The sequence below is a fragment of the Phycodurus eques genome, chromosome 6 (genome assembly GCF_024500275.1).
Source record: "Phycodurus eques isolate BA_2022a chromosome 6, UOR_Pequ_1.1, whole genome shotgun sequence".
Taxonomy (NCBI): domain Eukaryota; kingdom Metazoa; phylum Chordata; class Actinopteri; order Syngnathiformes; family Syngnathidae; genus Phycodurus; species Phycodurus eques.
In genome coordinates this window covers 27,815,987-27,837,117 of record NC_084530.1, presented here as the reverse complement: position 1 = coordinate 27,837,117, position 21,131 = coordinate 27,815,987, and the positions used below count along the sequence as shown (strand labels likewise).

General features: G+C 41.1%; 1 protein-coding gene across 2 annotated transcripts in view; it reads right to left on the bottom strand.

The window, feature by feature from the left end:
- Positions 1-21,131, bottom strand: part of usp43a (ubiquitin specific peptidase 43a) — a 69,746-nt gene that overhangs the window by 8,027 nt on the left and 40,588 nt on the right. Inside the window, exons 7-14 of one of the 2 annotated variants that reach the window (XM_061679469.1) lie at positions 19,714-19,870; positions 18,953-19,064; positions 15,686-15,789; positions 10,548-10,625; positions 10,285-10,414; positions 7,099-7,218; positions 5,110-5,359; positions 3,192-3,350 (exon numbers count right to left, since the gene is read on the bottom strand). In XM_061679469.1, coding sequence (XP_061535453.1) covers positions 3,192-3,350; positions 5,110-5,359; positions 7,099-7,218; positions 10,285-10,414; positions 10,548-10,625; positions 15,686-15,789; positions 18,953-19,064; positions 19,714-19,870 — 1,110 coding nt within the window. The remainder of the gene's footprint in view (positions 1-3,191; positions 3,351-5,109; positions 5,360-7,098; positions 7,219-10,284; positions 10,415-10,547; positions 10,626-15,685; positions 15,790-18,952; positions 19,065-19,713; positions 19,871-21,131) is intronic. The other variant, XM_061679470.1, reaches the window with a different exon arrangement.

Here is a 21,131-nt window from a genome sequence, read left to right as displayed (position 1 = left end):
GGGGTGAATTCTGATTGCGATCTCAGAAATGACTCGGCATTGGAATTGTTGGTTAAGCAGATGGAATTCGATGGGGTCGTCCAAAGCGTTCTAAATTGAAGTGAAGTAACAGTGCAAGTGTGAGCACATGCAGTTAAAAATCCGAAGTAGGAAGCCCCACCTCAACAACCCACAACCCTCAAATACATCGTTGGCGTTACTAAGCTATCGGTTTTTAATGTACGGCTTGAATTAGCCTTTATTATTGGTGTCCAATGGAAAGTTAAGAGGCAAGACCAGCTGGTCAAGACGCACACGTACGTGGACGCCCCAACTGAATGAGGAGTTTAGGTTTTATTTGTAACACTGAGGTCATGTACTTGACAACGGTGGCTGGAGAAATTATAAAATAACCTGAAAATAATCTAAAAGGGGGTGTTTCCCTGTGGTGTCGTGTTTATTGCCCTATCAATTGAATCGGTTTTTGGGGGCCAGTATAATTTGAAGGCAAGGGTCTCAGTTTTTGACGTTACCTTGAACTTTTTTTTTCACACGTTTTGGTGCTTTCGTTTTTATCACGGGTCTATTGTTGTAGTTTGCACTGAATCATACTGACGATGGAAAATTTGTACACGTTCACCTAATGTTTCGGTGGATCACTTTACTTCCAGTTCATATATCGTGACTCCACCCGTATTCACATACAAAACCCGAGCTTCTATACAACAAAACGACGTATCTGTACTTCATGTCAAACATAAAAAAAAACACACAACAAGCAACCTGTTGTTGAATTGTTCTAATTAGTTGGATGTCTGTGCGCAGGAGAGGTTGGACCGGAGGCGGATTGAGCACTCCCTATTTGTCTGGGTATTGTTGTAATATTTTATAGTTTGATGGCAATGAGAATGTTGCATTAAAAATAGTACACAAAAGTTGATTTTAGTGAGGGATCCCTAATGTTTAATGACTCGCTAGGTTTGCTGTGATGAGTTGGATCAAGTAGAGAGAAAACACTGCTTTTTTGAAAGTTGAGGTGAAAAAAACAACAACATTGTTGAGTAATAGATGTTAGTCAGTCAGCGTATGCGTAGTATTATTCATAATAAATACACGGATTTTCAAATGTTAGAGTTGAAAAACTAGAAAATCTCATCGGCACAATAGATCTATCGTTATAACTCCGGATTTGTCAGAAACACGGAAGTCATGTTTTTGCAATTACCAATTGTCCATTATAAAATACTGATTTTAAAAGTTGAGGGGGAAAAAAATAAAAGTCTAAAACCTTGAATAATGGTATGTCAGTAAGTCAGCACATACGTAACCTAGCCTCAAATATGACCACGTTTTGTGCAAATAGTGGTGCTATCGCACCATCTGAATTGTTTTCTTGGCAAGAGAAAACATCTGCTCACTCCTCTGAGCATGATGAAGTCAAGCTCATTGTACAGTCCAAACCGGATTTCAATTTCAATTCAAGTAGTATGAATGCTATGGTTGGAGTCGATTACTCTTCAAGTGGTACAATTTAGAGCTCCATCAAAATATTCTGGAAGCGTATGCCTCTCAAAGTTATATAATAAGGTCCAACCATCATCATCATCATGTGGCGACGTCAACAAATCCTGCAAGAATTTGGCTAAGGAATAACTTTCAATTGAATTTTGTCTTTTTTCTGTAGTATGATCCTAAAACAGAAGGGATGATACTGATGACCAAGGGGAAAATTGTGATTATTAGATTATAATTATATATGTGACTATCTTATCACATAGCGCACCTCAGCAAATCACCAGATCAACAAATATTTTGCATGGTCAGGCTCTCACATGTGATGTTTTGGAGACAAAGTTAGAGAGAGCAGACTTGGATGGATTGGACGCATCCGGAGGAGCGAGAGTGAGTCCAGATATTTCCCTTTTCCCGAGTCAGTAGTCAACCTTATACCATTGAGATGACTGACTAACATCTAAGAGCAGATTCTGTACTGTGATGAGTTCGGAAACCTGATTGAAATTTGTCCAAAAGTCAAATGAAGTTCAAGAAATTGCTAAATTTCTCGACAATCTTGGCTATGAAAGGGAGATTTGAGATGGGTCTATAGCTTGCGAACATGGAAGCGTCCAGCGTTCTATTCTTTTTTTAGCAGAGGCTTAATGGCAGCTATTTTAAGAGCTTTAGGAAACCATTGAGCCATTGATTATTTGCTGCACAGACTTCGCAATAGCTTTGAAAAAGTCAGATGGTATTGAGTCAAGACAGCTCGTTGATGGTTTCAGCTGCTGAACCGTTTTCTCTACAGTTTTTTGGTCAACTGTATCATATTCGGACATGGTAGTTTTTTTTTTTTTATCATATTCGGACATGGTAGTTTTTCCTGGGTGGCTTCAGATGTAGTATCATTTTGCTGATTTGTGCTAATATTTAAGCTGATCGATTGTATTTTTCCGCAAAAATAACAAGCAAATTCATTGCATTTATCTGCTGTTAGGAGTTCTAGATCTATCTGATTTGGGGAGGGGGGGGTGGGGGGGGGGGGTTGTGCGCGTTTCAACCACAGCAGACAGAGTGCGAGTATTGTTGAAGTTCTTACTGATGATTTCAGAAAAGTGTTGCTGTCGAGCCCTGACTAACTCTTGGTTAAAATTACAAAGACTTTGTCTGTAGAGGTCATAGTCAATTTGGAGTTTAGTTTTTCTCCACTGACGTTCTGCTTTCCTACACTTTGATTTTGAGGTCTTTACCATCGTTGTGCTCCTCCACAGTGTTCTAGGTCGCCTCAAGATTGTCTTAGTTTTAATAGGAGCGACAGCATTCATGATATTTGAGATTTTACAGGTGAAATGATCCAAAGGTTCATCAACTGTCTCAGCATTCACAGTTTGTGGCACAGCAATGGTCTCCATAAACTTAGTGGCGGTACTCTCATTTATGTACCTTTTCTTAATAGACATAGAGGTTGTCTGAACTTTTGGAAGTCTCACAGCTAGTCTCGCAGAGATAACTGGAGACAAGTAGTAGTTTTTGTATGAACGATTTTGTAACAGTAAATGGTTTCAAGTGGAGAGGAAATGGACTTAGGTAGTGTGACGACATCAGCTTTCTTGTTCTTAAATCACAGAATATTTCGCAAGCCGTTATGGTTTGATGGACTGTTTTTATGCCGTTGAATATTTTCAATTATGATCCATAGGAATAGGATAGCATACCTCTGACGGAGCTGCTGGCCGACCATGGAGGAATGATGTTTCGTCTTTGGTAGAAGAGAATATAAACTCCCCTGGTGCAGATTTCCTGCTCCGGGACCAGGTCGACACTGCTGTCATCGTAGCTGTACCACACGCCGTCCACAGAGTTCCGGCAATAGGCTGGTGAGGAATATTAGGACAAGTGTGTTTATGTCATAATCATAAAGTGCGATTTGACTTGGGAGTGAATAAACAGGACGAATTTGCTTGAGGTCAATCTGTAATGACATTACCATGAAGTCATTTTCTATAGTGCTTGTCCTCAACAGGGTCAGGGGTGAGCAGGAGCTGACTTTGCGCGAGAGGTGGGCTACACCCTGGACTGGCAGCCAGCCAATCCCAGGGCAAATATTAATAACCATTCACAGCCACATTCATACCGATGGACAATTTAGTCTTCAGTTAACCTAACATATATGTTTTGGGAATATGGGAGGAAGAGGGAGTACCGCGGAGGACCTGCATCGAACCATGACCCTCAGAACTGTGGGGCAGACGTGCTAACCACGAGACGACCGCGCTGCCAACATGAAGTCACTGGGACGCGAAAGAAATCAGCTTTGACGTGTAAAACATGCATGCAGTGAGATCGCGTTCCCTTTGAAATGTGCCATTAAGTCGTTCTCATTAAAACAGTACAATCAAAGTGCGCCTTTTTCAACACAATTGTGCATTTTGTAAAACGGATTGTAAAAACCATTCACTTTTGAACGTAAGTACAGGTCTATACTTCATAACAACTAATAAAGGACGTGTGCACCCGCTGAATTCAAACAGAATCGATTCGAGCCCGTTTGGATCTTGCTTGGATTTAAATTCATTACAGGTCAGAAACAACGGCGATGAAATGAGTGAACTTTTCCATGATTTCCAGGTAACAGTTTATTGTATGGTTCATGTCAGTGCAAAAATACGTTAAATAACTGCAGTTATTAATATACATTTACAAATAAAATGTCTGACACATTATATGGATTATGCTTTTGGAGAATAATTCCCTGTTTTAGTTTAATTGTCATCTTTACCCTTTTCCTCTTTTTTTAAAATGTTTTTTTTATTAATAGCAGTCTGTCATGTGGATCTCCAAAGCTTTAAACATGCTGTCGTGCAACTCTTGCTTAAGAAACCTGGCCTCAATTGCAGTTTACTAGCCAATTTAGCCAAGTTACATTTCATTTCAAATATCCAGGAAAAATGTTGCGCGCACTCAGTTGAAGGCAATCCTCGATGAACATGATGTCCTGGAGGTCTTTCAGTCTGGTTTTTAAAACGCTGCATAGCACAGCGTCAGCTTTATAAAGCGTTTTCAATGACATCATTCTGGCAAATGACTCTTGTCTTGCTGGACCTAACTGTAGGGTTTGATCATGCAGACGCCACAATATCTTAATGGCTCAGTTACAGCACCTTGTGGGAATTAGTGGGAGCACTCTGAATTGATGTAGATCCCATCTGGCTCACAGAATTGTGTGTGTCAGCCTTGGTAGTTCTGAGTCCCGCTTTGCTCAGCTATCTTATGGGGTTTTACAGGGTTCAATTTTAGGGCCACTGCTTTTCCCTTTGTATTTCCTGCCCCAGGTAATCATCATGAAAAAGCATGGGTTTATGATGATGACATGTGCCATTAAAACAGATACATGCCTTCTCCTTAAAACAGCCTTTGTTGTCTGGAGGAAAAAGTCTGGATGGCCTTGAACTTCTTACTGTAAATCGTAACGAAATGAAAACCAAAGTGATGTTTACTCCCACTGGCCCTAAGCACAATTTTAAAGTATTTCCTGTGGCAAACAACGTTTTGAAATGAGAACAACTGCAGACACAAGCAGTGACAGAACTGCGGTGTGGTGTTTGTAGCCTTAGACAAGCTACCGGTACATACCAGTGTAGTGTCCCCCGTGCATTCCTCCATGATGATTGCACACGGCGTAGAGGTCATACAGGTAGTCGTGAGGGAGGGTCATGTCTGCAGGTGGGTGGTGTTGGCCCGAAGACTTGGGCCAGGATGTGGGCCACGGCCCGCTATTCGGGTTACGCGTACTTTGGCTCCTCTTAACAACATGGGGGGCCATGTCCAAGGCAGTCAGTGGGAAATGCACCAGTGTTGAAAGCTTGTTCCTGCGCTCGCCTACCTGTTGGCAAAAAGACATTTTGTACCTTATTAAGCTACCTGAAAGTAACATGATACAGTTCTACAGTAGTGCAAATGCCAGTCACAATAATAAAGACATTATTAAATGACCACCTCTCCGGCTGAGGCTTTATTTGAATGGAAAAGCAGTTTTCGATACACTGTAGCTCTAACGTACGGTACGTACTCATTAGTTTGTGCAGGTGTGCCGAATGTGGCAATTCATTGTATACATTTCTATTCACTAATTGGGTTCATTTGAAGTTGCAACGTGGTAATGTTGATGAGAGCTAAAAAAAAAACCAAAAAAACTATATGTTAAATATATTGTAGAAGTTATCATTTATTCGCTTAGCTTGCATTAGTATTATGGACGATTTTGATAAAGGAAGATGTCTCGCCTTCAAGAAGATGACTCAGCAGGAATCATCAGAGAGAAGGACGTGGCCGGGACGTGGCAGGTGCCATGTTTTCACCTTGAAACCCTACCCTTAGTGTGTTGTGTCTTGTAGCTTAGTACGTTATGTCTTGTAAACTTAGAAACCTCCCTATTTTCAAATAAATGCAGGCGCGACGGGAGAGATTGTTTAGAGCGTGTTGAGAGGCTGTAATCTGAGCAATCTCCCATGCGCCCTCCTCATGAGAAAAAGAAATTCCTTTTTGTGTCTATCTTTTATAATGTTTGGTAAGATAAATTTTGCGCCGCATGTGTATGTTTTAAGGTAACGAATGGCGGCGATTTCATAATCGCGCCTTGACAACCAGTTAGAAATCAATGTCAAAATCAAGGGAGCTTGTTGTTCACACAAAGCAAGAACTGACAATAGATGATGGCCAACTTGTTGAAACTGAAAATTAGTGCTTGATAGTCATTTGAGATTTGCTGAAAAACAGATTTGATCGTTCAGAAACCTTTGAAGATAAAGCGGTCACGGTGTGTCAGTCCACAGATTTTAGAGGTTGTGTTTTCTGCACATGTTGAGAGTGCCCTAACATTTCGTATGTGCGCTTGGTTTAGTCACTGGAGTCACAAGTGTAAGGGTCAAAAGTTGAACAGAATTGTGAAGGTAAAATAGTGGGGAAACCCTAGAAGCTTACACGGACACGTTTACACGGACAGGAAAAGAACTCGGAGAATACTGGCCCAGAGCCTTTTTCCTCTCTCCTTTCAGTTTGAGCTTCTGAAGTCTGGGAAGCGCTATAGAGCTCCTCTGGACTTTTAAACAACAACAAGAACAAAGAAAAAGCACTTTATACCAAATACCATTGCGATCCTGAACGATCGATAAAATGAGCAATACACACATGACTTGAGCAGCTCTACCTCAATGTTCTACTTATTTTACCTTACGTTTATTGATATTCTTATAATACCTTCCCTCTGTTTTCTAAATGACAATATCTGTACTTTAGTGCGGTCTGTCTCCTGACAACTTTATACCTCGGTGGACAATAATCACAACAAAAAAATAATAATGAACTATTTTCTGTTACTCAAGTCTATTCTTTGATAGAGTTGAAATGCACTCCACAGTTACTGTAACTCTCTTTAATATAGATATTATATACTTTTAAAAAGTACCATTAAATATGGTTCCTCACCCTACAAAGGACAAGTGTTAAATGGGTTTGAGCTGGCAAACCGGGGAAATGCGACTGATTGCTCAGTGACTTGTGATGCTTGAAGAGATGTGCAATTAAATGTAAGCTGGTGCGGTGCGCCGCTTCCGTCTCGCGTACCTGTCGAAAGCGCTTGAGGTGAAGGATGAGTATGTCGGGCAGCGTCCACAAGCTCATCTTCACCATGCCCTGCTGCAGTTGCTTGCAGTGAGGGCACTTCCAGGCGTCATCCGGAGCCAGCTGCAATCAGTTCAAAACAGTTGGGCCCAGAAGTATTTGGACAGTAACAGGGGGGTTTTACCATTTTATTCACCACCGCAGTGGATTTTAGATGCAACAAAGGAGATGCCCTTTTTTATGTACACTTTCAACTTTAATATGAAATGTTTCACAATCATCTGACAATTACCATTTTGGAATGACAGCCATTTAAGGAAGACTACTTCAATTTTCAAGGCTGATCGGCACTTGGAGAAAGTCACATAATTGTTTATACAACCATAAGGTTTAATACTTTATAGTCAATGGCTGCCTGAAGACTGGAGGCCATGGATGTGAAATTCTGAACAAATAGTTCTGAACCTAACTATAGACATTTCAGAAATGCTTTAGACGCGATAATTTTGGACAAAAAGACAATTGAATAGAACTGAACTTTTAAATTCCACTCAGTCTGGGTGTCTCCAAGCAGGAAAAAAAGTAATTTTAATTAAACTAATGCATGACGGGCGGCACGGTGGGCGGCTGATTAGCACATCTGCCTCACAGTTCTGAGGACTGGGGTTCAATCCCCGGCCCCGCCTGTGTGGAGTTTGCATGTTCTCCACGTGCCTGCGTGGGTTTCCTCCCACATCCCCAAAATATGCATTAATTGAAGACACTAAATTGCCCGGCGGTGTGAATGTGAGTGCAAATGGTTGTTTTTCTCTATGTGCCCTGTGATTGGGTGGCGACCAGTTCCGGGTGTGCCCTGCCTTTCGCCCAAAGATAGCTGCGATAGGCTCCAGCACACCCGCGACTCGAGTGAGGATAAGCGGAACGGAAGATGAATGAATGAATAATGCATGACGACATGTTTTAGCGCCGAGGATTTGTCTACTGTTCTATCCATCCATCCATTTTCTACCGCTTATCTGAGGTCGGGTCGCGGGGGCAGTAGCTTTAGCAGGGATGCCCAGACTTCCCTCTCCCCAGCCACTTCATCTGGCTCTTCCGGGGAAACCCCGAGACGTTCCCAGGCCACCCGAAAGACGTAGTCTCTCCAGCGTTTCCCGAGTCGTCCACGGGGTCTCCTGCCGGTGGGACGTGCACCTCACCGGGGAGGCGTCCGGGAGGCCTCCAAATCAGATGCCCCAGCCACCTCATCTGGCTCCTCTCGATGTGGAGGAGCAGCGGCTCTACTCTGAGATCCTCATTCATTCATTCATTCATTCATCTACCGTTCCGCTTATCCTCACGCGGGTCGCGGACGTGCTGGCCCCCGTGCCGCCTCTCCTAAATGAATTGCGTTTTTATTTGACCAACATACGCTACAACACTACTATTCTTTTTGTCTGATGATGAGTATGATAAACCCTTTATCTTAATGTCACTTGTCCCTTTAGGCTCGTTCCCCAAGAAACCGAAACAGTAACTGGCTGCTTTTGCTGAATGCCCTTGGGAGTTCGTAATTCCTCATTTTTTTTCAATTTGCATAATGACGCTCCTTATGCGGTATTTAATGGTAATATTGCCCTTAAATGTTGATCATCTCAAAGAGTGCGGTGCATTTGTCACATAATGTGACAATATGTTAAGAGAAATACTGTGTACATGCTAAACCAGCAGACATCATTCACCTGTTAACGATATGTACCATTAAAAAAAAAAAAGTTGAAATCATGCCTGGACGTTCTAGCGAGCAGATGCAAGGTTGTTGGACGAACAGAGCATCGCACATTTGTATTAGCGTCTGCTTGTCCACTTATGGAATTAGGCTCGACAGTTTGAAGCATGTTATCTCCCGAGAAATGTAAAAATTAGGCAACGTCTAGATTTCCGGAAGAATTTTAATAACGCAAGTGGCAGAAAAGTGGAGTCGCTCTAACTAGTGGTGAAGCTGGTGAAGAAAGTGTTTCATTAACGCTGACAAAATACGTCATAAACCTGACATAACTGAAGGAGATATTTCTTTTTGGAGATCTATAGACCTATATCAGTAATGTCATCAATATAACACTTTTTTTTTTAAATGAATTGAGTTTTTATTTTATTTCATTTCATTTCAAAGTGAAATGACTGTTTCCTGATCTAGCATTCTGATTTATATCATTAATTGTTGCAGGCGTCTCGTGTTTAACCTTAAAGTTTTATTTCAATACGTCCATGTAGGTTTTGAAAGAATAAATGAAAGCTTGGAAAACTCACTGGTGGTATTAATATTTAACCACATTCAATTTTTTTATTTTATAACCTGTCTTTGTACCTATGTCGATCAAACACCTAATAATAGATTAACTGGGGAGAAACAGGTGGCTGAAAAATCCATAAAAATAATCAAATAAAAAGAACATGTTTTCACCACAGAAGTTGTCCAGTGTTACTTAGCTTTCCTAATGAGGACGAAATAAATCAGGTTTCTTTTCATCTTTCATATCATGTGGTTTTATTGTGTTGTATTGTTTTTATTTCATTGCTCTATTGATTCATTTCTCACAACTGGTCCCGTAAACTATTTGTCATGTCCTTTACGACATTTGTCTGTTGACGCTGTTCAAACTCAAACAAACTGCGCTGGGATCAATAAAGTTGTCGGAATTTAAATCTAGGTTTTTGTCTTTCAAAAGAATAATAACAACACAGTAAAGTATGGTATATCCCGAGCCTCAAAACCTGACACGGGGTCGCAGTTTTTCTGTCGCAGCGCGTCGGTGGATGTGCGGTGCTCAATCGCGCGGTGTGCGGGTGCGAGTCGCCAACTGCAATTATTTTACGATGTTCCACTTCGGTTGTAATCGGCATAACATCACCATACACGTCGTTGCTTGCTGGGCAGCATAATCCTATTCCAAAATAACAGGACCAGGACTTATTGGGCTCAATTCGGAGAGTGGTTCAAGAAGAATGATGATGATTTCAAACCACCGATTAGCTACAACATAGTCCAGACCTGCTAGATCTCATTATCTACCAAACTATCCGTGGTCAAGAGAGGAAAACAAAAGCAGGAGGTGGACAAAACCTGTCAAAACAAATGACATGCTTGGCTTTGGCAGGAAGCGAACCATGAATTTGAAATGTTGACTTGAACATGCTGTTTGAGCTCACCTGCTCTTCTTTGGTATAAAGCTGGAAACACTGGTCCAGAGTGCAGCTATGTTGCTGAAGATGCTGCTGCTGCTGGTTCCTAACGCTTTCGGCATCTTGAACAACTTCCTCCTGGATGCTGCCAAACAGACTGGAGCAAACACGTGTTGTTGTCACACTTTTTAAAATTTGTTCTCAGGCAGGCGAGGATGCAAATCGGTGATGAATGTAGGCTGACGCTTGCTATAGTGTTTGCGCATCACATTCGACTTCATGCTGCTTACCAGTCTTTAAGCTTGCGCTCCCACTCGATGACAACCTTCACATGTGGAGGACCTCCGGGGCCACAAAATTTCAGTGCTCTAAAATGGAAACGCAGCAAAACAAAAATAGCATCAAGTTAACAGCGGAACCTCTAAATTTGAACGCCAGAAACGTCTTCCTATTTCAAATTCAAGACAAATTTCTGAGGAAAATATGCCACAAAAGTCACAGAAAAAAATGATTTTTTTGGGGGGGGTCCTTTTTGTTGTTAAAAATATGGATAAAACTCTACACGGGATGTTAAGAGGTTAGTGTCCCTAACTTTAGAGGTGAAAAAAGATTTTAAAAAGTCACCACAAAATTCTCTGGATGGGTCATTAAAATGGTAAATTGAGGGAATAGTGATGGAACTTAAGACTTCAAATAAAATTCAAGGGTCTGAATGACATGGTCGAATTAAATTTAAAAATAAATGCTGCCCTTGCATCTTTAACCGCCTCCTGATAATTTTTCAATGATTCTTTGCAATTATTGTAAAATACCTACAGCACTGTATCTTCCGTTTCCTTTCATTTCTTCCACAGTTTCTCTTGAATGTGTGTGTGGCTTCTATGAGACAGGGCTGCTGTGCTTTAGATGACTTTATATATATATATATATATATATATATTAAAAAAAAAAAAAAAGGTTTAAAGACGCAACAGAGTCAAGGACAGATTTGGATAGGAGCTTTTCTGCGGCAAGATCTGAGTTGAAGGAAATAAAAGACTCAAGTGTTAAAAAGCTCCGAAAGCCTGCTAGCTGACGTTGCAGAACACGATGGAAAACTAGCGTTTCGTTGAAAAGTCTTGGATAAAAACGTTAGATTTGGGTGGTCTGTAAATTATTCAAACTAAAAGGACCAGAGTGTAAGTGTGGAGATACCCAAGAAATTTGCATAGTTATAAGCAATTGACACCGTTTTCGTATGCACAATCACCCCCAACACACACACACACACACACACACACACACACAGTTCCAAATGAAAGATTCATAAACAAAACTTTTTGGATTTCAAAGAGAAAACCGGCCTTGTACCACAGCACCGTTGATTACATGCTGCTGCTTTCACATTACGAATAAATGTGCACCAGTTTGATGATGAGTCTCGGCGACGGGCGTCATATTTACAGAGCGGAGCCAAGTGCGATTACTTTGATCTCAGGTAGAAAATATACGGCATCCGAATTCTACAAGAGTCCAATTTCATCCTAAATCTGGTAACTTCCGGCAGACTGTCAGTCTTGCCAACTTCAGAGGACAATTTATTTGCTAGTCTGGTTCGACTATGCTTTTGACGTGCCAGGACTCCATGTCGGGATTAGATCCCTGGCTTAACCTTCAGAACAAAGAAGATAAACAGTATAACAGTCTGCCAGAAAAGTGTCCCAGAAATATAGTCAACAAATACTTGCAGTTAAATGAAATCATAAAGCTGTAGAATTTAAAGATAAATCAAAGGGTTGGGACTAAAGTTGTGACGTTTTAAGAACAGACAATCTGTGAGGCTCATGAAAAAGAGGCTTCAAATCCAAAGAATACCAATTAGATGTCTAGACAGTCTTAGATAGCGCGGTCGATTACATCAAGTCAGGATATTGACTTTATTTTCTCATAGATTTCTGCACATTTTGGGTTGCAAGGAAGAAGGTTTCTGAAAAAATAAACACATCGCAACCAGCCTCATGGTGGAATCAATCTTGATACGGTTTCAGATTGAGAATCCAATGACAGGGGCAATCGTGTCCAGCGTCCATGGCGAAGGGGGAAACGTTATCGTCTGGATTTACTTATATCGGTCAAATTTGGCTTCATATGTTAAACGCACCTCATGGAAGCTCAGTTCACCGACCATCAAAGGATTCACTCTGAGTGTCCTTTACTTTTTCTTTGGCTTTTTGCAACTTCTAAGGTGAGAAAAGAAGAAGAAGAACATAGAGTAGATGTTACAGATTTAATATTCCCTTGTTGTCTAATTCCAAGACAACAAGGCCGAGATGCATTGGGCTAAATTAGTGAGAGAACCACAAGACAGAATTTTTCACGCCATGGATTGGCTATAGAAAGTCCAGGCCTGCTTGAGAACAGTTGGACTCTTCCACTATCAAAACAAGAAGAATATTGTGGAATTAAAATGGAAAGAAACATTCGCATCATCAAAATGATGCCGAGGTCATAAAAGCTGTAGTATGGATCGATGTAGTTTGTATTGGGAGCAAAATGGAGAAGACAATCAGCATCGTTATCACTATTTAGGGTTGCCATTTCGTCGGCGTCGAAAAATGTTGCTCCGACGGCTGCGTGCAGTACTCTTCAGGGCCTGAAGGGATTTGGTAACGTTGACAAGCTCATTCAATTGTAGATTGGCACGGTCCAAAAAGTTACCTTATGCCACCTGGAGTGACAAGTCGTCCTCCTCTTTCTTGACTGTGTCATATCGGATTCTCTTTCAAACAAATTCTCCGGCGGACAAGTTCGCTCAAAAACCTTTATGCCTCAATGTCAAAGGAGAAAAATATGTCTTACATCTCAGAAAGTGTGACCTCCGTGCTGTTTGGCTCCTTAACTCATTAGCTCGCAGCCGAGTTGTTAGCTTGCGAGCTCGCTCGTTAGCTCGCGAACACAACAAACAGTTAACCTTCCCTTAAGTGCCTCTGTTGTCTGAATCTAGGCGTTGCACATGGCGCAAGGCTGTGGAGTATTGGCCAGAGCTAACGCCGGCAAGAGTGTACACCGTCCGCCGGCGTTCCATGAGCCCACTAGCGGCTAATGACACAGCTGTCCAACTCGCTCGCTGTTTGTTCGCTCATTCGCACGCTGGCTCACAACAACCATGACAATTTATGGAGTTTGGAGATGAGCCTTGTGACACGAGATGGCTCGCATTGTACAGTAGTCCAACAGTAAGCAAACCTCCTGCAGCAGCCTGGGCCAATGACTCCAAGCAGGATGGCTCCATGTGTTCATGTTGTTTATTCCAATCCAAATGCAGAAATTGGCAGTCATCACAGCAAAAAGTGTTGTTGGTTTTTTTTTTTTTAATCCCTTGCCCAATATTACTGTCGCAGCCCATCTCCTCCGGAGTATATGAGCTTTCTAAAGTGTCCTTTGTAGTCGGGCCTACTTCAGCTCGAAGAAGCAGTCATTTTAGTTCTCTTTTTTTATGCTAGTGCTCAATACAGTCAACAAGATCGGGTCACCTCTACTGCCTCTTCAACTGCCGCTTGGGTCAAACCTCAACAGATAAGTGAAAATCTCAGTAGATATCCAGACTGCAAAGGCTCAGGCCAACAACGACGTCATGCACAAAGTTATTTCTCCGAGTGTAGCGACTAGGGATGTACATCGCTGGGTACAACAGTGGAAAGAAAAATATTTTGACATTTGCACATTCAAAATGAGGCTGTGGTAATAAAAAAAAAAATCATAAAAAAATCAATCCACGCTTTCGTGGATGTATTCTTAGCCAGGCGGTGTGTATTCCTTACTGAAAAGCCAACATATGCATTGCACTTGGGAGGAAGATTGAGCATGGTCAGCACAGTTAGCGATAAAATAATTAAGCTATTCAGCTAGTTATTCTTTTCTAAAATACTGTGGCATCTCGCCAGGGAAGAAAATTGTTAAAGCTGCAACAGTCTCCAGAGCCCCCATGGGATTTTCAATTGTTGACAAGTTGATGGAACTTTTAAAACAAGAAAACACCACATGAACAAATAAAATGTTCTCTTCTGTCCCCCCGCAGCCCTCACATCACAAAAAATAGGTTGTAAATGTAAATATGCCAGAGCACGCACGCACACACACCTACACACACACAAACATTAAGCCAGTGTTGTCACAAAAATGCCAAAATTCTAACTTTTTGATTATTATTATTATTTATGATTATTTTTATTAACTTAAAATGATATTAGGCATGGGAGAATATTCAATAAAGTTATTATTATACATTATGTTTTGATCAAATGAAATACAAATTTGCCACAGCAGTTCAGCTACTGACCATTTTGAATGAAATTCTTTAGCAGCTGCTGGTATTTGTTAAGTCTTGTTTGGGAAAAAAAAAACAACAACAAACATTCAAATGAAAACATTCCATCCATCCAGCCATCCATTGTCTGTACCGCTTTTCTGTGTCCTCACAAGGCCAATCCCAGCTATCTTCGGGCGAGAGGCAGGGTACACCCTGAACTGAACGCCAGCCAATCGCAGGGCACATCCAAATTCCAGTAAAGAAAAATATTCATCACAACATGGCGATGTATAAAAACCCGCACACGTTTCTCTTTTTTTCTTGCGGACGTATTCTTTGGCTGCTTTAACGTTCTTTGCCAGGGAAACAAGAGGCTCAACGTTATCCTCGGTCAGCCTCGTCCATCTCGGACTACAGATGATGGCTGATGTGCTGAACGCTCATTCTTGAAGCTTGAGACTGAAATACACAGATCCTGTTTGCCAAAATGTGCAAGGGCTGGCAGGGTGCCCGTGTGAGTGCTAGCCCAGGTAAGCAGGTCCGTAGGGGCACTTACTGTGGATATAAAGTCTTCATAGCACATTTGGAATGAATGAATGAATAAATAAACAACTGACATCATGTGGTTGCACAAGTGCGCACACCTTCTTATAACTGGGCATGTGCCTGTGCTCAGAATTCACCAACCACATTCAAATGTTCAGGTTAAAAAGCATTCAGTTCACCTGCCACCATTTGAGGGGTCTTTGATTAAACGCAAATAAAGTTCTGATGTTCTAGTAGGCTTTTCCTGACATTTCTTTTGTTTTTCTTTATGAGTGCTTTAAAAATGTGACTACATACATGTCAGGAAAAGCCTACTAGAACAGTGTGTGGAGTTTGCATGTTGTCCAGTGAAATCGTCCACGGGCAGCACAGTGCACTGAGTGGTTAGCAAATCCGCCTCGTCGTTCGAAGGTTAGGTTTTGTTTTTTTTTTGTTTTGTTTTTTTTGAGTACTCGGGGCTTCTCCCACATTCCAAAAACATGCACGTTAGGTTAATTGACGACTCTAAATAATCAGTTTTAGGGGGGGGGAAAAAAGAAAAAAAGTTTTCGTGTCATCATATGGGTGCTTGTATACAAGTGGTGTGAGTCCTACCTGTCAACGGCAGGGTGCTGCAGCGGTCTGCTGTCTTGAGGCGACAGGTAGCTATAAGATGCCGAGCCTCCCACCACTCTGATCTTAAACAGCACCCTGGTGTTCTGCAACGAGATACATAATCATTACAACGGCTGATCCATAGCAGGCCATTCCCGATCTGAGGGTTTGCCTGTAGTCAACAACATTTTGCCTGGATAATTGCGCTTGTTAGTTGTTATTGTGCTTCAGATCAGCAGGACTAACAAATGCACAAACAACATTTTTTTATTGCATTTCGAGTGTAGATCAAGGTGCACACACAACGTTGAAATGATGAAATTACATTCTGCAAGACTGAGTCACATTGCATACACTACGGGTTTTTAAATTCACTATAACAAGCATTAAGGTTTGCATGTTCGATCCGATATCACGTTGGGTTGCAACTACAGTAGGGATAAGTATATTAATCAATAAACTCATTTACTGCCGTGTTCGTTTAAATTCATCACCGGGAATCCCATGTGCCCCCCGTTTCTGCCGCCTCTGCATCCCTCAATTTCAGCCTGGCACACTAATGAAAGGTGGATATACAATGAGTTTAAACAGGCTCAAATCAAAAAACAATATTGAACCGGTTTCACATTAAGACATATAAAAAACCTAAAGGCTAAAAAGTTTGAATGCAGCTGTAGCTTTGTTTAAAGTAATAATTTTATAAAATTAAACACTCCACCTCGCATTTTGCTCAGGTTTCGTGCACAGCATGAACTACTCAAAAATAAATGAAAATTATGCTCTATTGTCTTGCACTGTATCTTTGTTTGGTGTGAGGTGCTATATGCCCGAGTTTATTTGTGATTCCTTTTGGTAATTTATTCTGTACAGTAATTTATCCTTCTTTAAGGCTTTTCCACAGCCAGACATGATTCCGCCATCCCTACTTTGTTGTTGGTTTTCCAATGTAGTGCTTTTTCAAATGGCAAATTAACGGATTTACACCATTTTTTAAAATCGGTTTATGACTTTTTGGCTAATGAGCTCGTAGACGTTTTACATTGTTCTCTTCGGACCGTCACAAGGTCTTTCCATGTGTTTTTTTTTTGCGCAGTCATTATTAGGTGCCCTTCTGAAAAGAAATAATTAGTGTAAAACAATCAGTGCCAGCAGCAGTATATTTCATGTTGTGGATTCAGAAATTAAAACAACCAACCCAAACCTGAAGTTGTAACACCTCAAGAAAACCTCTGGGTGGTGCCACAACACCTCAGAAACCAGAAGGAGCCATGCCCAGAGTCAAAGCACTACTAAGTAGTCCTGACGAGCCAAGTGAACTGCATGGTAGCAATGTGAAGAAAAGCACAAGTCCTCAATAAGTAAATCAACAATAATTTAACAAGACGGGAAACAAACAAACAGTAATTCAATAAAGAAATCATTTCTGTAAAGAATAGCATCTCGTCGACTGACACCTACTTCAGATGTGACTAATGTTGATGGACATTGTTTCTTTATATGTGCCCTGCGATTGGCTGACAACCAGTCCAGGGTGCACTCGCCCAAAGTTAGCCGCGATAATGATCCTAGTCAGGTTAAGCGGTGTGGAAAGTGGATGAATGGATGTCATCGGATGCTACCATGTGCTGCGGTAGATGAAGTGACTGTGTTTTACACTTCCGTCATTTGTACAAATGCCATTTTATGCTATTTCCTGGTATTGGTAAATTATCACAAGATACCAGAAGAGGCCTCCCTTTCTAATAAACGCTTTGTGCCTGTTACTCTCTGAGTACACAAACCTCCCTGGCCACAAAAAAAGAGAAAATGCAGTATTATTCGTTATGGATTATTTTCTAAAATCAGATTTAATCATGCTAATATATAGTCGACACTGAACTACAATAAGTAACAATTGACATGATCCTGTGCCAAACAAATAATGTGACTGTGGCAACCCCTGTTGGGGCAAGCCGAAAAAGCCACAACTTTGTTAGAGTGGCTTTGTAGTAGATGGTGACATATAAAAACATATACAGTATGTTCATTTAACATTGGTTTGATTAGGTGCTTGGAGGGTAGTTAAGATGCAAGTTGCTTTTTTGTTCATTTCGCAGGAAAAGCAGGCGTAATATATACTAATTAAAAGTCATTTAAAAAAAAAAAAAAAACATTACAAAGTGAAAATCTATAATGTTTTTTTTGTTTGGGCCTCCTTTTTGTACAGATCAAGATGTATGATCAAAAGTAACTTGTTGATACGCTCATATGGCAAACTAACTAGGCTAAAATGCGACTATTTTGAAGTTTGATGATGACAAAAAATGATCACAGATTTCATTCCTCTAAAAACGTTGCTTTAGGAAATATCGGAAAAATAATGACTCCTTTACAGCACGAGAGTTGAACTCATTTTTGTCGCAGGCCACATTGTAGTTATGAATTCCCTCAGAAGGCCGTTATGACTGTGAAACAAATTGATGGATAACTACTTTTGAAATCAGTCCAAAAAATAACTATTTGTTTTAAAAGGGAAAATTGGTTAAAAAAAATGCAATACTTCAATGTTATTAAAAGTGAAGACACTTTGTAATTTTGGTATTTTAGCAAGAAACAAAGTCGACGCACATGATTTGCTTTCGCGGTCCACATAAAATGATGTGGTGGGCAGGATCTGGCCCCGGGCCTTGTGTTTGACACCTCTGCTTTACAGGGTCAAACCGTTGTCATCATAAAACCTCTTAATAGTACCAGCAAAGCTTTCTGTAACATTTTAACATTCTTAATTGTCACAGCAGTATACAAATGGGCGAAAGAATAACGCTATTCAACTGTTAAGTAACACGCATGCAGAAATCGCCGCTCGGGAGGTGTCTGTCTTGACGCGTAAAGACGAAGCACCGCTTCATTTTCGGTGTTCATTCCATTCGTCGGCTCTTTCTGAGCAGCCAGGGCAGGGACGTGTCGTGCTTACTCAAATTACAATGTGCTCAATTTCCATGATTATCATCAACCCTTTGGTGGTATCACATAAAAATAAAAAATAAAACTTCCCTGAGCTGAAGTCTCACAAGATTAACTGGATTTTTATGTGACTTAAAATTTTAGTCAGCCAACTGTACCACCTCAGCGGTATTCCACTCTTCACGGTTCTATGTTTCTGAATCTGGAAAAAAGCAAAGATGGCCAATTGCATTCAAGTACAGTGTAATTGAAAATCCATCACACTTGTTTTCTGGCTCCAGTGAGCCTGGTGGACTAGCGTCTACTGGAGCTGATGGCATTTACCTGAGCCTGAGATCTGTTCAGCATCAGATAATAGAGCTTGGTGAGGATGCTCTGCTGCAGCTGCTCCCAAGAGATGCTCCTGTCTTCCAGCATGAGAAATGGCGGCCCGAACCTTATCAGAATAGGAAAAAAAGAGCAGATAAACATCGCCCTGAGGAATATAGAACTCATGTCGCAGCGAAAAGAAAAAAACAAAAAACTGCAGACCTCTAACCCGCACGACACCTCAGAATGGCTGTTGACGCCTTGACCTTACAAGCAAAGTCAGCAGCCAGGAGAGTCAATGCTGCATTCAGTGAACATTATCAAAGAAAAATGGGATGTGGCGCACAGAATGAGCACATAACTGCAAACAATTACTGTGAGCAGTGTGAGTGAAGGTGACACCTTGTTAAATCCATCACCCACAATCGAAAAGGACAATAGCATAATGGGCCTGAAGGGGAAATTGCACAGTAAAGTGTACACAATCCATCCAAATGTATGTCTTGGCTTAGCACTAAAATACCGGTATACTGTACTTCTGTTTCCCCCCCCCCATTTTAATTTAAAGACACAGAGCCCCATTTAAATGACTGAGCACTTTCCGAACCACAACCATTCAATTTCGATGAGTTCAGCGATGAGCAAAGGGCTCATCATTACCTCCTAAAATTAACGACGGGCGTTTTAAGAGGGACATCTCCGACATTCCCGTGAAAATATTGCTGCTTCGTTATCATGACAGCCTGAGCAAGTTGCTTTTAAAATCTACAGCTCACCTGACGGCCTGCTGACCGCATCCGGACGTGTTGCAGAGGAGGACCAGAACTTTGGACGAGCCGCCTTGATTCAGGTACTCAGTGGAAAGCGTGCCGGACGATGGCAACCTCGCAGCCGAGGAGCTGTGGGGGGAACTGGGGAGGCTGTGGTGATACCCTGAGGAAAGACAAGTAGAAGAGGACAAACTATTATAGGACGCTACTGTGTAATAGGATGTGTCCTTGAGATACATATATAAATATAAAATTGTAAAAAAATACAAAACAATGCATAACATTTTTCTTTTATTCTTTTTTTTTAAAAAAAAGAAAGGGGACTTTACCTGGGCACCTGAGGGCAGTAAAATGTTTTAAAGCGAAAGCAGAAATCGACCTTAATCACAGACGGGCTGAGGGCTGACAGATCCCACTATATAAAGTTGAAAAGAGTTGATCTTTATCCTAAGCCCCCTAAAAAAATAAAAATAATCATGAAAAAAAAAGTTGCAAAAAAATCTCAAGGAAAACAGTAATGAATGAATGACAATGAATAAATGCATTTCAGTCCGTTCCTGCTGTAAAAGCAGAAAGTTAATGTAGCACAAAAGAATACAATTCAAAACAATAATAGCAAAAAAGAAAAAAATTTATCGAACATAATATATTAATACGCACATGGATTGTGCAGGAGGTGTACCCAAAGAAAACTCCAGACTGTCTAGTAGCAGTGTAATGTTTCCCAGTTTACGCTTCAATAGTCACTGCAAAATTGCCCTTTCTATTTCCACTGTGTAGAACAGGAACATTTGTTGCAACAAACACTTACATGCACCTCATACACACAGTGATGGAAATTTGTTCATAGCTTGAGGCGACGCAAAAGGCCAAACGTCTTGTTTTCTTGAGAAACACACTTGGACTTTACTCGATGATTTCATTATACGACGCTTGTTTAACGCCGCCGCAGCGATCGATTAAAGCCACGTTCTGACATCATAAAACAGAAAGCAAATCTAAACACACACAAACATTAGACACACAGAAAACTGGGGGTCTATGTTGAGTCATCCATCCAGCCATCTATTTTCTGTACCGCTTATCCTCAGTGGGGTCGCGGGCGTGCTAGAGCCCATGCCAGCTATCTTCGGGCGAGAGGCGGGGTACACCCTGAACTGGTCATTACTTATTTCATGCACCCACTTAAAATTAAATCCTTAATTAGGTGTCCATCCATCCATGCCATGCACGTGTTTGTCCTAGTTTTGTCGTCGTAGCTATCTTTCAAAGACCGCTGACCTGTTGCAATGCAAGCGCGAGGGCACTTGTGCTGTTAATATTAGTCGACAGCAGAGGGCACTATTGGCCAACATGGCTGCCACTTGGGATCGGTGAAAACTGTTGACTTTATCTGATTCATTCTTATTCCACGAACGCAATAT